Source organism: Rhipicephalus microplus, chromosome X, assembly GCF_043290135.1.
Source record: "Rhipicephalus microplus isolate Deutch F79 chromosome X, USDA_Rmic, whole genome shotgun sequence".
Classification (NCBI taxonomy): Eukaryota; Metazoa; Arthropoda; class Arachnida; order Ixodida; family Ixodidae; genus Rhipicephalus; species Rhipicephalus microplus.
The window spans coordinates 63,374,702-63,390,366 of NC_134710.1; the positions used below are offsets into that span (position 1 = coordinate 63,374,702).

General features: G+C 43.4%; 1 protein-coding gene across 4 annotated transcripts in view; it reads right to left on the reverse strand.

Annotated features, from left to right (window-relative positions):
- Window positions 1-15,665, reverse strand: part of Als2 (Amyotrophic lateral sclerosis 2) — a 170,949-nt gene that overhangs the window by 16,307 nt on the left and 138,977 nt on the right. For all 4 annotated transcript variants that reach the window (XM_075876972.1, XM_075876973.1, XM_037427255.2 and 1 more), the window contains 4 exons: window positions 11,088-11,264; window positions 7,021-7,072; window positions 6,871-6,938; window positions 2,083-2,146 (listed from right to left, as the gene is read on the reverse strand). In XM_075876972.1, coding sequence (XP_075733087.1) covers window positions 2,083-2,146; window positions 6,871-6,938; window positions 7,021-7,072; window positions 11,088-11,264 — 361 coding nt within the window. The remainder of the gene's footprint in view (window positions 1-2,082; window positions 2,147-6,870; window positions 6,939-7,020; window positions 7,073-11,087; window positions 11,265-15,665) is intronic.

A 15,665-nucleotide genomic window follows, 5' to 3' on the forward strand; every position in this document is an offset into this window, starting at 1 on the left:
TATTCAGTTGGAAGTGCTGATTGTCCTTGTCGCTGTGTGTTTTTTTACACCATGTTTGTGTAATTTCAAGGCTAAAGCATGTCAGTAAAAAACGCGTTTTAGGCACTAGAAATAGGCAGGCAAAACAACATTCTAGGCACCAGAAAGAGACATGCAAAAAAAATTTTATGCCCAACATCAAAAGTGTAAGCACAATGAATTGTTACATACAAGAAAATAATTTCAAAACGAACACATGCTTGACCTGCATTTATGACAGGAAAAAAAAAGATTTATAAAGCACAAGGGCACACAAAATTGAGCGTAGCTATGCAAGTATCTTTTTTCTTTCATAGCTAGCAAAACACAGTCTCTCCTATAGCATAGAGAGTCAAGCCACGTGACCATTGCATTTTTATTTCTTTTATCTTCACTCCCCTTTCTCCTGACAGCTCTCCACGGTTTCGCATTCGCCAAACCCTTGTGCCATGTCAGCGCAGCAGCATACGGTTATGGCCCCTGGAATATATACTGGCAGTATACCTAGGAACCATTGCGCGGTGGCCGGCACGTCTAACTTCACAGCGGCTAGCAGTTGTTTTCAGGAAGTTGGTTGAACAAGAGGACTACGTTGAATGAGCCCCATAGTGTTTTGAAAGATCAATGCTGCCCAGCAACATGACAAACTTGGAGAATGCTTGAGCTTCTATTACCTTCAAGAGTACAATCCGGGCCCCGTTCATATCACCTTCTCAATCACCAGCACAGCTAGGCTACTCAGTGAACTTTTAAACCATGACACAAGGAAAGGAAAGTCTCTGTGCTCCCATATTAGCTCTTTCAAACTATCCTGGAATGCCTCCTGCAAGTAAAATTGCGATGTTCCCACTACGACATAATTTCTCTGTTTGCAGGTTAGCGAGGTAGCCACAAAGTGTCGATAAGGAAACACGTGCACCTGTGCAGGTGCACATGTTGTTACTGTTGTTGATAATGATAATTAATGAGGCCTGTGTCAAACACAAGTTGCACAATCCACATGTTAAAACACCTGGTGTTATTCTATGCTTCTGTTACACAATATTACATATTAATAACACTCCTTGCACTACATGAAGGAAAGTGTAGCTCCAGGCGTTGACTGAAGCTACTCTTTCTTACTGCAGATATATAGGGTATACAGTATGTGCATTTAAACATGGGAGCTTCAGGTGCTGACTGAAGCTCCCACATTTAAATGCACATATATACACTATGAAGTGGACGGAGGGATGACCGCCACCGTAGCTCAATGGTAGAGCATCAGACACATTATTCGAAGGTCGCAGGTTCGGATCCTGCTGGTGGCAAGTCATCTTTTCGTCCACTTTTATTTTTTCACATTTATGTTACAATCAGATTTATTAACAACCCCTACACTATCCCTGGCATTATTATCTGTTAGTTCTCATTAATACTGTGCCTCGCATTACATGACATTCATGTAGTGTTAAGAAAAGATTTTGAGCATATGCGTGGCTATGTGGTATACAAATTTCTTGCGACACTAAATTCCTGCGTTCGGTTTCCACTTGACACAAATATTTTCATTTTCGTTAATTATTCATTTGCATCTATCTCGAATTTTCGATTAAGGGCAGTGCTAATTTCTTCCTCACAACTAACAATGCTAACACTGCCAGACAAATTTCTGTGAAATGAGCTCTTTAACGCTATTACATTAATAATGATCTCAACTTACACCCTAACGCTAAATTTGAGGTTAAACATAAGTGCCAATTTGGCAATTAGGCATTTATAGGCACTTAAGCTCATTTGGGCACAAACGCGAAAAGAAGGCATATATATAGGCACTGTACAACACTTGTCCTTGCCAAACTCTAATTCATGCTCATATATTTAGGTTACAGAAACACAAGACAGAAAATAAGTATTTGCCTAAAATCTAGTCTCTGTAATGAGACTTGCGAGTCCCTTGTGCGCTTACAAAAAGCCATGACTGCAGTGTGTGTGGTGCTGAATAAACGGTCCACAGCACAAACGAATCAGGCATCTCTCTTATGACAGCACAATCTAATCAAGGGAATACGTGTGGTCACTTGCCTTGTTGATCTCTTCAAATGTCTGTCGAATTGCCTGAAGCTTATCAAATGCTGTAAATGCAGTGCTGAAATAACAAAAATGAAGATGTCAGCCCACAACTTCAGCTCAATATATCAGAATTCGAGGAACATTTAGATGTATCATGAACATCTGCACCCAGGAGAATGTGCATAGTTATCCTTTGGGACTTAGATCTGGCATGACCGGTAACATCACCTTTTCATGCATATGTTGCCCATATGTTGCCTGTATGTTGTCCATACTAGAGCCCTGCATGGGCCTGTATTTCCGGGCCCGGCTCGGGCCCAGAACATGTTTAAGATTACTCATTCGAGCCCGGCCCGGTGACTCAAAGCGAGACCCGGGCCCCAATTGATACCCGAGAAAAAGATTCGCCTACCCAGCCCAACCTGGCCTGACAGCAGATCAGGCCAGATCTGACACAGGCCAGAGCCAATAATTTGGGCAGAGTTACCCGGGTGTACACAGACACAAAAACGGACACAGACAAGAGGAAGAGTTGTGCACACACAGGAACTCATGTGTGCACAATTCCTCTCGTCCAACTCTCCCTCTTATCTTTTTGTGTGCTCAACTTTGTGGGGGTGCTGACACCCCCTGTAAAGTTGTTTGCGCCTCGTTGCGCAAGTGTCTCACGCAGAAGCCGCAATTAAGGGTAGCAATTATCGTGCGGTAGGTGGCGTTGTGTTCGCGAGCGTAGATCACTGCTATGATCATCATGCTTAGATTGGTAGCACCGGCGGTAACCACTAGCGGAAAGCCTTGGTGGTAGAAAGAGAGAATTGAGCGAGTCTCTTCGACTGGTGCCGTTTGGTGCAAACGGTTGTCTCTCACGGTGTGTCCCCGGTGCATGGCACCCGGGGGGCCGGGCGTCCTCGTGGTGAGTCAAGTGTTCGCCGCCTATTGTATGTTATGTTGTTGAGTGTATCGTAATATTGTGTAAAGTTGTTTAGCGTATGGATCACAGTTGATGATGTATAATTATTTACCTGACGATATCAACGATCAAAAGTAGTTAAATAAATGCGTGTTTGCTTTGGTTTGATTCGATCGCGTCTGTTGTGTCCGTTCACTCCAAAAGCGTGAAGGCGCAGTCCACTATCAGACCCCACACTGGCGCCCAACGTAGGGCTCTTGGAGCATCAGACAACAGTTTTCGGGGTTCGGTAGAAGCTTTTCTTGGAGCCGGGGTAGAGTAGGCCTAGGGGGACATCTTTGCTAGCGTAGGCAGTGAGAAGGAGGACATCATTTTTTTTTTTTGTGGCGTGTTTGAACTTGTCGGCACGTTGAGTTGTTTTTTTTTTCTGCTCGCAAGTGTTTTTTTTGTTGTTGTCGTTGGTTTTAAAGAATGTTGTTCAGTTGGTATGAGAGCCATGCGGTCTGCATCCTGGGGTGAGCAAAGCTTAGAGCACGTGAATTGAAGGCCAAGCCTGAAGCGAGTGAGTATAGAAGCCTTGTGGATGGTCCGATTTTTTGTAAATAGCTTCTTCTATCTCTTTTGGGCTCAGGGAGCCGGGCCTTGTTGCTGTATTGTATTGCGGCTCGATGTCGGGACGTCGCGACACCGTTCGGGACGGTGGACGCCGATCGCTCAGTAAGCTGCTGTGTGCGGCGAGTGATAGGGCCACCTTACAGAGTGAATGTCTCCTTGCGGCTGCCTCTTCTACGCTTAGGCTGGGTGCTGGGTGGATGCCGGTTGTTGTCAAGCGACTCATTAGGTGTAAGGATCTGCGCAGCTACCTGTCGCGCATGGTACAACTAGGTGGATCGTGGCATTGAAGTGTTGCACTCTGCTTCCCTCGCTTTTTTTTTATCTTGCGATGTACGAGTTAAGAAAAGCGACCTTCGTTTTATTTTTGAGCTAGGCGTCTCGGCTGCCACCGATGCTAGTAGTATTAGCTAGTAGTACTGACCATCGTACCACGTGGGCGAGCAGCCCGAAGCTCCCTTTCCTTTTGCTCTACTGCATTGTTCTTTCGAGTGTTTTGAATGCACGCGGTGAGAGTGATGTAACCTGCGGCTGGCTGTCTTCTGCACAACGTCAGCGCCGCTGGCCAGGAATGCGATCGTAAGGTCGGGCGATGGACATGCCTGGAATCTGCGCAACTGCCTGCAGTCCGGCGCCCTTGTGAGTGCTGGTCGCAACCAGTAGATGTGTTGGGGTGAGTGACGGTTCGTCGTGCCGATGGCAACGTTGCTGTTGCGGGACCGGTACTGAGGTGAAGTCGTCGAGCCGGACAGCGCAGCAATGTCGACTGGCGGCGATGTCTGGTTCACGGACATTATGTAGGGACATATGTTGTCACTTTTTTTGTTAGAGCTTGTGTAGCTGATTTCTTTCATGTTTCTTTTTTCGGGATATGGTTTGAATTAAGGTTAGAGGGATGTGGGGGTGCTGATAGCCCCTATGAAGTTGTTGGCGCCTCGTGGCACACGTGTCTCGCGCAGAAGCCGCATTCAGGGGTCACAACTATCGTGTGGTCGGTGGTGTTGTGTTCGCGAGCGTAGATCACCGCTATCATCATCATGGTTGTTAGAGCGGTAGCGCCGGTGGTGACCCCTGGCGATAGGCAAGCCTTGGTGGCGGCAGAGACAGAACAAGCGACACTCTTTCGCTGTTGGCAGTTGATGCAAACGGTTGTCTCTCGCGGTGTGTCCCCGGTGCACGGCACCGCGGGCCGTCTGCCGGGGCCCTCGTGGTGAGTCAAGCGTTCGCCATCTTGTGTATGTTATGTTGTTGAGTGTATGGCAATATTTTGTAAGGTTGTTTAGCATATGAATCACAATTGATGATGTATAATTATTTGCCTGACGATAACGTTGATCAATAGTAGTTAAATAAATGTGTGTATTGTTTGGTTTGTCCCGACCGTGTCTGCTGTGTCTGTTCACTCCAATAGCGTGGTCCCTCTCCATTTTGAGACCCCACAACTTGTACAAGTATGACCAATCAACAAGCCCACATCGCCACCCACATAGCTGAAGCCAATCTTGAAGACCATAGCTAGAAGATAACAGAGCAGCGCATGGTATTGATGCCCTACGAACGTTCAATAGAGCAAAAAAAAAAGTTTCACCCCAAAGGCGAGACAATCAATGTGATAGCTGGCAGCTAACTAAGCCTCACAGTCTATGAAGCACTTATACGAAGTGAGGCTGGCAGCTAACTCCTTTGAATCCAATATCGCATAACCCTACGAAACACTGGTGGGAGAGGATAGGGCTGCTACAGAGAGAAATGCTCCTTCCGCAAAGTCCCTTTACGTTGAGAGCGCAGCACGTAAATAACGCACGCGTCAGCGATTGTGACTGCGCCCTTCGAATCAAAGCTCACTGTTGCTGCTCGAGCAACCCCCCCTCTCTCAATGTCGTTTCATGCTCGTACAAAATGGGTGGGGTGTTTGAGCATTTGCTGGCAGGTCTAATGCGTGGGGGGGATAATATCACATGCATGCTTCCCGCTGTGGACATGGGCCTGCTTATTTGATCCCTGCTGATGCACGGCGGGGATGTTATCTATTTGCACTTTATAGGGAACATTATGGAAAAAACTCGTTGAGAGTGTCCATATAGTTGCCATCACAATAATAATGCAGTTTTTACCTCTGAATAAATATTTTGATAGAGCTCTGCCTTCAGTTCCCCTTTTGTTGAATCCGTGCATCTCTTTTTCAAATTTTCATGCTGAAACTGCACATAATGAAAACCTGCTTTATAACGAATTTTCTGGGAATTCGTCGATATCTTTATATATCCAGGTTTAACTGTATGCAATAAAAAATAATAAAAATCAAAGAACAAGACAACAAATCTGGGTTAAAAGTCCCCCCTATCTTCTTCAAAGATTAGGAAAGCACAGGAATGAAGGAAACTGACTCAAACCATTTTAAGCCCTTCTTTAGGGTTTCAAACAAAACATACTCGTATGCTGTAATAAGATAATGTTCTAGCTTTTATTGTGCTTATCATTCCTGATCAAGCCACTGGTACAACAGAGCAGAAATAAGCTAGTATAGTTGGTATAAAAATGCACATTTCAGAAAAATAGATCCTTATGTAATAGCCAAGCTCAGACATTCGAAAAAACACCAGCTCTCAGTGTGTGCAAGTGGAAAGAGAAAAATAACATGTGTCATCCACCAACTTTGTCCCCCTTCATAACTGCCCAAGGGTACAATTTTATGTTGTAGCAACAAATGCCAATACTTGTACCCCATGGGATTTTTTGCCAGAGGACAGTATTGAAACTCCAAATACATATTCAGGGCTATTCAACTGAAGAATAACAAGAAAACTACATGAAGATGAGATGATGCAAACCACTGGGGAAGAATAGGTGAAAAGGGAAGAGCATCATCTCGTAACTTTATTCTTACGAAACCACTGCAATATATCCACATGCCACACATGCGCGAAAAATGCACCGTATGTCACATTGCACAATTGGACAAACTCTCAATGCATGTGCTAGTTCTGAAATCTGTCGGAAAAATCGAGTTCAGCTGAAGGCAGTATCACCTGTTATTGTGGTATGCAGTACCACAATAATAATTGCGTATATAACAATACATTAAAAATAAAGCAACTGCCTGACAGATTCTCACAAATCTCTTGATTGAACTTTGTTTTATTTTTGGTTTTTCTAAGGCTTCATGGACCAATCTGAAGTGTGGGTTTTTATTCTGGTCCCATTCTACCTACACCTTCCAACAATACACAGTGTTGTAACTTAAATAAACGAGAGCCATGCAAGAAAAATTCACTTGCCTGATGTGCTGCAGTGCTTCAATAGCATTTGTGAAGCATTCATCTTTGATGCTTGACATACGCTGAAGCTAAAAAAACAAACATTAATTTCTATGTCCCACTGTGTCACATAGATATTAATGCACTTTTTCAAATAAATAAAATACTCACATTCCTTTCCATTGTGAAAATGTTATCATGAAACTTCGAGCTCATAAATTTTCTAAAAGGAGAGAGATATAAAAAAATATCAGTGCATGATTGTTAAGTAAAATGTTATTGTATATAGGTCAGTGGCATAGCCAGTTTTTTTTTTTTGGGGGGGGGAGGGGGGAAGGGTTCAACCATACTTCATGTGTATTTGTGCATGTTTGTATGTGTATGTGTACATGTAAGCAAACAAAACTGAGAAATTTCAGGAATGCGGGGGGAGCCTCCTCACCCCCTTGGCTACGTCCATGATATGGAGGTAGAGCATAGGATTGTGCACAGGAGGAGGGAGGGGAAGGTGTGAAATCTGCTCCACACACTGATTTATTGGGGTGGAGGGGGCACTGAGACCAAGCTTTGCACCCTTTGACGGGGAATCCTGCGCATGCCTATGGAATAGAGGTATTTTTCAGACCTGTCGAAGAATGCGATGTACTGACAGACAAGCAAATGCAGACATACTTGGGTGGAGAAAAAAAGCAGTGAAGTTAATTCTTTAACTAGTAGCTTCCCCTCCACAATGTACAGCTATTCAGAAGAAAACAAAACAGAAGTGCACAGAGAAATATGCCTCATGCTTTATCTGTGCAAACAGGGATGCTTAGAATATCAAGTGAAACTACTAGGCAGAGCACAGTATTGACAAAACGAACTTGTATGTGACCATAGTGTTAAATGTGAAATACATACCACAAAAAAAAGCAATGACACACCATTTACTAAACAAACAGATGCTCACCAGAATAAACTAGCAGTCTATAAGAATCTAAAGACATTTCGTCTAATAGGCTAAATGTAAAGGACGCCCCGCCGCGGTGGTCTAGTGGCTAAGGTACTCGGCTGCTGACCCGCAGGGCGCAGGTTCAAATCCCGGCTGCGGCTGCATTTCCGATGGAGGCGGAAATGTTGTAGGCCCGTGTGCTCAGATTTGGGTGCATGTTAAAGAACCCCAGGTGGTCTAAATTTCCGGAGCCCTCCACTACGGCGTCTCTCATAATCATATAGTGGTTTTGGGATGTTAAACCCCACATATCAATCAATCAATGTAAAGGACCCCACAGAAGTAATAAATATTTAATGAAAACGCTTAATATAGTTCATGGCACAATGAAGAATCTGCAGTATAGTCGAACCCCTTTATAAGAGACACTAATATAAGAGACAAATGGGTATAAGAGACACCAGTGTGCCTGCAGCAAAATATGGGTAGATAAGAAAATGCATACAAAGTACCCTGCTTATAAGAGACATCTCATATAAAAGACAAAAATTGCTGCCCACAGCATGCCTCTTATAAAGGGGTTCAACTGTATATGTAAAATGTTTTAGTACCTAGTAACAAATTACAGACTGCTGCTTTGCCAAATGTGTAATACACAGCGCTGCAGTGCCAACACATGTTCTCACCATTAATGTACATTAAGCTTGAATGCTTGAATGCCAGGAAATATAGACTGCACTGAAGGCAACATTCTAAGGTAGTTCCCGGTGTGGGTCTTGGACGTCTCTGCTTGGATGCCTCTGCTCTGGGCTGCCGTGCTTGCACTTATATTTTTGCCAAAAGACACTGATGATCCAGCCCTTCATAATACAATGTGCATTTGCTTTGTATATAGCTTTGTCTATAGCTTCATGTGGGCCCAGCAAGTGCACACTGTGAGAATTGTGAGCTATGAACTTCTTAGTGAGGCCAGCATTGCCACACTAATGAAAATGGCTATCAAAAAGAATAAGGGAAGATAACAGGTTCAAATCACCCATAAGTACACAACACTGATGGAAGCAGGGCACTGACACAGACCCCAGGGATGTGAGTTAAGGTGCACACCCAGTGCAATTGGGTGTGTTCCTTAAAGATATTTCATTAGAATGGCCTTAGAGGTATTCCATCAACATTATTAGAGTCTTATCCAACTGATCGCAAATAATCAGTTTGCATAAAAGATGAAAAAAAAAAAATCATGTTTTCTTCCCACACTAAACGGCGTGCCACAAGGTAGCGTGTCCGCTGCTTTTTAACCTCTACGTTAATGGCATTACTAGTATCAATAACTCTGTTCAAATATAGGCCAATGACGCTACATTTCTTGTTTCTGGTCCGGTTCACAGAAATTCATGGAACAATGCGACGATCTACTGGTTAAGTTATATGAATGGTCGATTGCTAACTGCCTAAAGATAAATCCTACGAAAACTGCAGTAATGTTATTTCGCACTAAAAACAAATCTTTGACTTGCAAACAAACGTTAACGTTTGCTGGTAAAGAACTGCAAATTGTTGAGCATAAATTATTAGGCGTTACTTTTTCTTTGCACTTTACTTAGGATAAACACGTAGAAAATAGCTCCAAAAAACTCTCAGCTATCACAGGTGTTTTATCTAAATGTAGGTATCTTCTTTCACTGAAAGCAAAACTTAACATTTATTATGCTTTATTTTCTTCCCATTTATTGTAGCTTACTCTAGGAGACTACTGGAAAAACAAACATTATGAAAATATTTTCATTGCAAAGGAAGATGATTTGGCACATTGACAATATGGGTTTCTTGGAGACAACACGGCCAGCTTTCCTAAATCATAAAATTATTAGAATAGAACATCTCTACCCTTTTTGCCTGCTTTATTTATTTTATTTCTCTAAAAAAGCCTTCAAAAGTTCTCTCGTGTCTACTGCATCACTGACATCTAGAATCACTTCCGCCAATACCAGAAATAGTTACATGTGATATGTTCCTGTATTTCATAATATAAATATAGCCTACAATTATTACAGCACAATTTGCCACATATTTTAAATCAGTATAAATATGTCAAGTGCTTTTCAGCGAAGAAACCCTGGACGCACTTTGTAAACATGTGATGACTGAATGAAATTCCTATTTTATGCAATTCTTGTTTTCAATGTTTCCCTTGTCAGAGCCAACTGTGTATGATTTCCTGTCTTCTTGTGCACTGAATTTAGTTTTCATTATTCTTATAATATTTACATGTTGTTTAGTACATTTGAGTGAACACAATTCATTTTTGAGTTTCTGCCAATGTTGCTATTTCTTTTTTCATACAACTGCCACATACGTCTTGTAACAAACCACCGACCCAGTCAAGGCGTTCGACAACGGCTTTTAGCCAATGGTATTACGCCAGAACCCTTGTAATTCTGGAAATAAAAATTTATTGCATTCTATTTCAACTCATTTATACATAGTGTACAACAACATGACTTTTGTGAGAATGTCTCTCAGAGCCAAAATCTGAACAACTTTTTCAGGTATCAAAGCCAATAACAAAAGTTGCTACAGGTACCCTTTAAAGGGGCCCTGCAACACTTTTTGAGCATGGTCAGAAAATGCTGCCGACCGGTAGTAGAGGCTCCCGACAACATGCGAGCCAAGTATTATAGTCCACCATGCGGCCTGGAATTCAGAATAAATTATCGAAGTCAGCTAAAAATTGCCTTCTCTTCTCTCGACAAATGACAAAAGATGCTCAAAAATTACACGTAGCAAACCCATCTATCAGCCAATGGCTGCTTTGAACATGGCGTGCTCGGTCGTTACAGAGATCGCTGCAGGAGGCTGCGACTTGCCCGTGTGTGCGCGTGCGATCACACTGAAAAAGTCACGCATTCAAAGAAAAAAAAAAGTGCTCAAGGTCGTGAGGCATGCGTGATGTATTTCAGTGGCCCTGCCATCCCTCCCTGCTTAGCTTCCAGCGTTTTTGTTGGGACGAGAGAAGAGAGAATGTGTTGTCAGCGTGCGACAAGCCTTTGTAACTCCACTCGCACTGGACGGATTCTTATCATTTTTGCGGTGTTGAATTCGTGAGGCAATAAGCTTTTCCAGTGAATTCATTCCATGGTTACTTGAAAAAGTGTTTCAGGGCCCCTTCAACTTCATGGCCCACCAAGCAAGCAGTCACCTTTGCAGCGTGCTCCCATTAAACAGTGCTATTAGTAACTTCAGCAGCAGGGCCCTTAGAAATACCTTGAACGCTGTCATCCACAGAAGATATAACGAAGACACTTACTCATCCACCCCAAGGAAGGTCATTAAGGCCAAGTCAGACTGTTTGTTCCATTTGAGGAGGCGTTCCCAGTAGTGCCGATCTTCTTGTTCATTGTTCAGAGCATAGAGTGTTGAAAGTGACGGATAAAGTCGAGGCAGAAGTACTGGCTGAATGAGGGTGTTCGGCGTGATGCACTCTCTGTAGAAACAAAAAAAAGTTTGTGAGGACGAATTTAAGTGAAATATGTACCACATACACACCACAAAGAATATTAGGTGCTGTATACAATGCCAAGAAAATGAAAATTTACCTTTATATAATACTTTTCAAATGGTTCCCATTTATCCCAAAGGCTAACTTCCCTACAGTACGATTAGCTGTTGTTAGGTTGCATAAGTTAGACTCTCTTATTCTAATGTGTGAACACACACCTATCAAGACTACAGTAATTTACCCTCTTACAAATCCAGCTGAGGCTAAATATATCAATCGTCAATGAAAGTTGATCCTTAATAAGTTTATAAATACTTGAGCAAGATATATTAGTGCAGCATACTGCAGCGGCTGTATTTTCGTGAAGTAAAAAATGTTTCAGTCCAGTGTACTTAGATTAGGGTGCACATTAAAGAACCTCAGGAGGTCGGACTTGCGCAGCCCTCCACTACGGTCTCCCTCGCAATCATATCGTGATCTTGGTATGTTAAACCCCAGATACTATGATTAGTAGTGCAGCATAGCAATGAAACATGACTAATAATACTTTTACATTGAAAGATGTTATGACATCACAAAAGTTGTTTTCGGTGCTGTAGTTGTCCGCTGTCCATAAGCACAATCGCACGAAAGAAAAAAGAATAATTAAGAACACCAAGGACACAATGAGATATGAACCTCGGTCCCCTCTGTGCTAGTCGAGTATTCTCCCACTGAGCCCCGGCGGCGCTAGGAACTCCTCAGCAAACTGACCCGAGGCAGGCTTCATGTCGAGAAAGGAATCGTTTATTATGAATAATAAAGCATTTTAAATAAGCAAAGGAACAACCAGACATCATACAATGTGAATTGCATAACTAGCAGGCCGTCGAATGCACCAATCCATTAAAAAAGCCTCAGGCACAATTCTTCGTTGAGAGCCATAGCATAAAAAAATTTGCACAAAATTTCTTGCAAGCGCCTAGTTGGTACCACACTTCTCTCAAGAATGATGAATAAAGGCATAAATGCCTCCCTACTACAAAAAAATTATGATTTGGCGTTGTAGGTACCCTGCAAGTGTGCTTGTAGCAGTTACCCAAAGAGTTTAAAAAATGCTCAAGAAAGGCCACTGTTTCAGCTTTCAAGTGACTGCTGCACGCTTTGCACAAGCCTGACGGTTTTCATGCAATCTTCAATCAAAGGTTTAAAATTATAGTTTGTTGGCCACAGAGCTGGAATGATATATGTGTAACAATTGCACTGTCACAGCATGTGCATCAACATTACAATGTTGATTGATATGCGGGGCTTAATGTCGCAAAACTATCATATTGATTGATTGATTGATTTGTGGGGTTTAACGTCCCAAAACCACCATTTGATTATGAGAGACGCCGTAGTGGAGGGCTCCGGAAATTTTGACCACCTGGGGTTCTTTAACGTGCACCCAAATCTGAGTCCACAGGCCTACAGCATTTTTGCCTCCATCAAAAAACATTTCAAGGTACAATGGCAGTACTATATGTTACAGGTCGAAGTAAGGCTAGAGGCAGTAAAAAGTTGCACTTCACTGGCAGTTTTTCTTTTTTTTAATGTGCCATATACAGTTAATTTTTCAGTGTACAGACAATAATGCACATAATGTAATAAAATAGAAAGTTGGGAGAGTTGGTTTGACGACATTCTTGGTAACATTTCAGCGCGAACAGTGGATGGAGAATGGACGGCTAGAAGACAAACAAGCGCTTGTTTGTCTCCTAGCCTTCTGTTCTCGCGTCCACAGTGTGCGCGCCGAAATGTGACCGACAATGCACATATAGCTTCATGCAGTTCTTACACTGCGTGTGTTTGCCGTGTAAAGTGATGTGAACATGACTGCCGACTTCTTTAAGCATAGGTGCTGGCTTCCTAAATGTTAGTGTATCCAATGACACAAACAAAGCACATTACATGTAAGTAAATAGATAATGAAGCTAAGGAAAGCGTAGGGCATGTTTTTTGTGTGTGTTTGCTGTGTGTGTTCGCCGTGTACAGTGATGTGAACATGGCTGCCGACTTCTTTAAGCATAGATGCTGGCTTCCTAAATGCAAGTGTATCCACTGACACAAACAAAGCACAATACACATACGTAAACAGATAATGAAGCCAAGGAAAGCACAGGGCACCTTCTAAGCCTCATTAATATAAACCATACTTTTTGCAGTCTCTCCATCCACATTTTGCAGCGATGAAATGCTGCAAAATGCGAACAGAACTGCTTGCGTTCGTGCACTTTTGAATGTTTTCGTCTTTTTCCATCCCGACGTTCTTATGATAATGGAACTAATTCAACAGTGAACACATAGCCGCACGCGTGAAAATATTTTATTTATTCTCAATTTAGGGCTGATGCTGGCATTTTTAAAATTTCTTCTTACTTCTTTACAACTTTGCATTAAAAAGACTTGACGATTGCTCCAGCTTGTGCGCCCAACTTTCGGCTTCTGTGTCTATCGACAATAAGACCATCTGTTCGGTCTTGTCATGTTAGCCTCTCCACGGGCACTGGCGAATCCCGATAGCATTCCAACGCGCTTGTCTTCTAGCAGTCTCCGTTATGCGGTTCTGTCATTCATTATTATTTATTTGTTATATATATATATATATATATATATATATATATATATATATATATATATATATATATATATTGTCACGTTACTCTCGACAAACTTGATAAAAAAATGGGCTCGTTTAGTCGACTACTCAAGCAGCGGCTCAGAGAGAGATCGTCTACGTCTTCTTTCACCCTTCGATCTCACCCAAGCAAACCATGTGGCAATAGTCCCCCCCTTTGAAAGCATCGACTCGATGCTGGTAAATAAAAAAAAATGAAGGTATACACACGCAGATATAGAGAACTAAAAGAAGGAGAGTGCCACTACTCGCAGAGCAAATGAGGAAGTTTCGCCAACGCTTCCGCCAAGCGCAAAAAGAAAGGGCATAAAAACACACGAGAACACAAACAGCAGCAGCAACGCAATGTCACGGCATGTCGTAGCACGTGAAACCACAAGGGCTACTGTGTGAAGTAGGGCTTCAGCCGAAGGACATGCACGGTTTCGGGCCGAAGCTGTCGACGAGAAGACGCTGCGCCGTCCGGAAATACCTTGTAGGTAAGATCTGTGATTCGTCTGAGAACCTTGTACGGTCCAAAATAACGGCTTAGGAGTTTTTCGGATAAGCCTGGTCGCCGGACAGGGATCCACACCCACACTCGGTCCCCAGGGTGGTAGGTGACATTTCGATGGCGGAGGTTGTAACGTCGTGCGTCTGCATCTTGTTGGTGACTGGTGTTTATGCGAGCTAGCTGACGAGCTTCTTCGGCGTACTGAGTGTATTGCTCAGCATCTTGAGCAAGTTCATTGCTTTCGTCGCACGGAAGCATAGCATCGAGCATGGTTCGCACGTTGCGTCCGTAAACAAGTCGGAAAGGCGGAAATCGCGTTGTTTCTTGCGTTGCCGTATTATAAGCAAACGTGATGTATGGAAGAATCTCGTCCCAGGTTTTATGTTGTACGTCCACGTACATTGACAGCATGTCCGCTATGGTCTTGTTAAGCCTCTCTGTCAGTCCGTTGGATTGCGGATGATAAGCCGTTGTTTTTCGATGACTTGTGCAGCTCAGTTTAAAAATGTCCTCCATCATTCGTGCTGTAAACGACGTCCCTCTGTCCGTAATCACGCATGACGGGGCACCATGCCGTAGGACGATTTGGTGCACGAAGAACTGCGCGACTTCAGAGGCCGTGCCACGGGGTAACGCTTTTGTTTCAGCATAACGCGTAAGATAATCTGTCGCAACTATAATCCATTTGTTTCCAGAGGACGACAAAGGGAAGGGCCCGAGAAGGTCCATTCCCACGAGGTCAAACGGTGTCCGTGGTGGTGCGATCGGCTGGAGCAGGCCCGCGGGTCTCACCGGCGGAGTCTTGCGGCGCTGGCACTCACGGCAGCCTTTCACATATCGATGTACACTAGTTGATAGTCGCGGCCAGTAATACTGTTGGCGTACTCGGGCGAGAGTTCGCGAATAGCCCAAGTGTCCTGACGTGGGCTCGTCGTGGCACGCCAGGAGGATTTCATCACGCATGTCGGTAGGAACAACGAGTAGGAAGGCCTTGTCGCTACCACGGGCGTTTTTCTTGTAAAGAATGCCTCTTCTTAGACAAAAAGAGGACAGTTCGCGAGCAATGTGTTGAGGGACCTGAGAGTTGCGGCCTTCCAGGGAATCAATGACTGGGCGTAATTCATCGTCTGCCCGCTGCTTTGACATAAATTCGGAGTCACTAACTGCTCCGAGAAAGGCATCTTCATCTTCGGAGCCCCTGACAGCGTTCCCCACAGGTGCTCGAGAAAGCGCG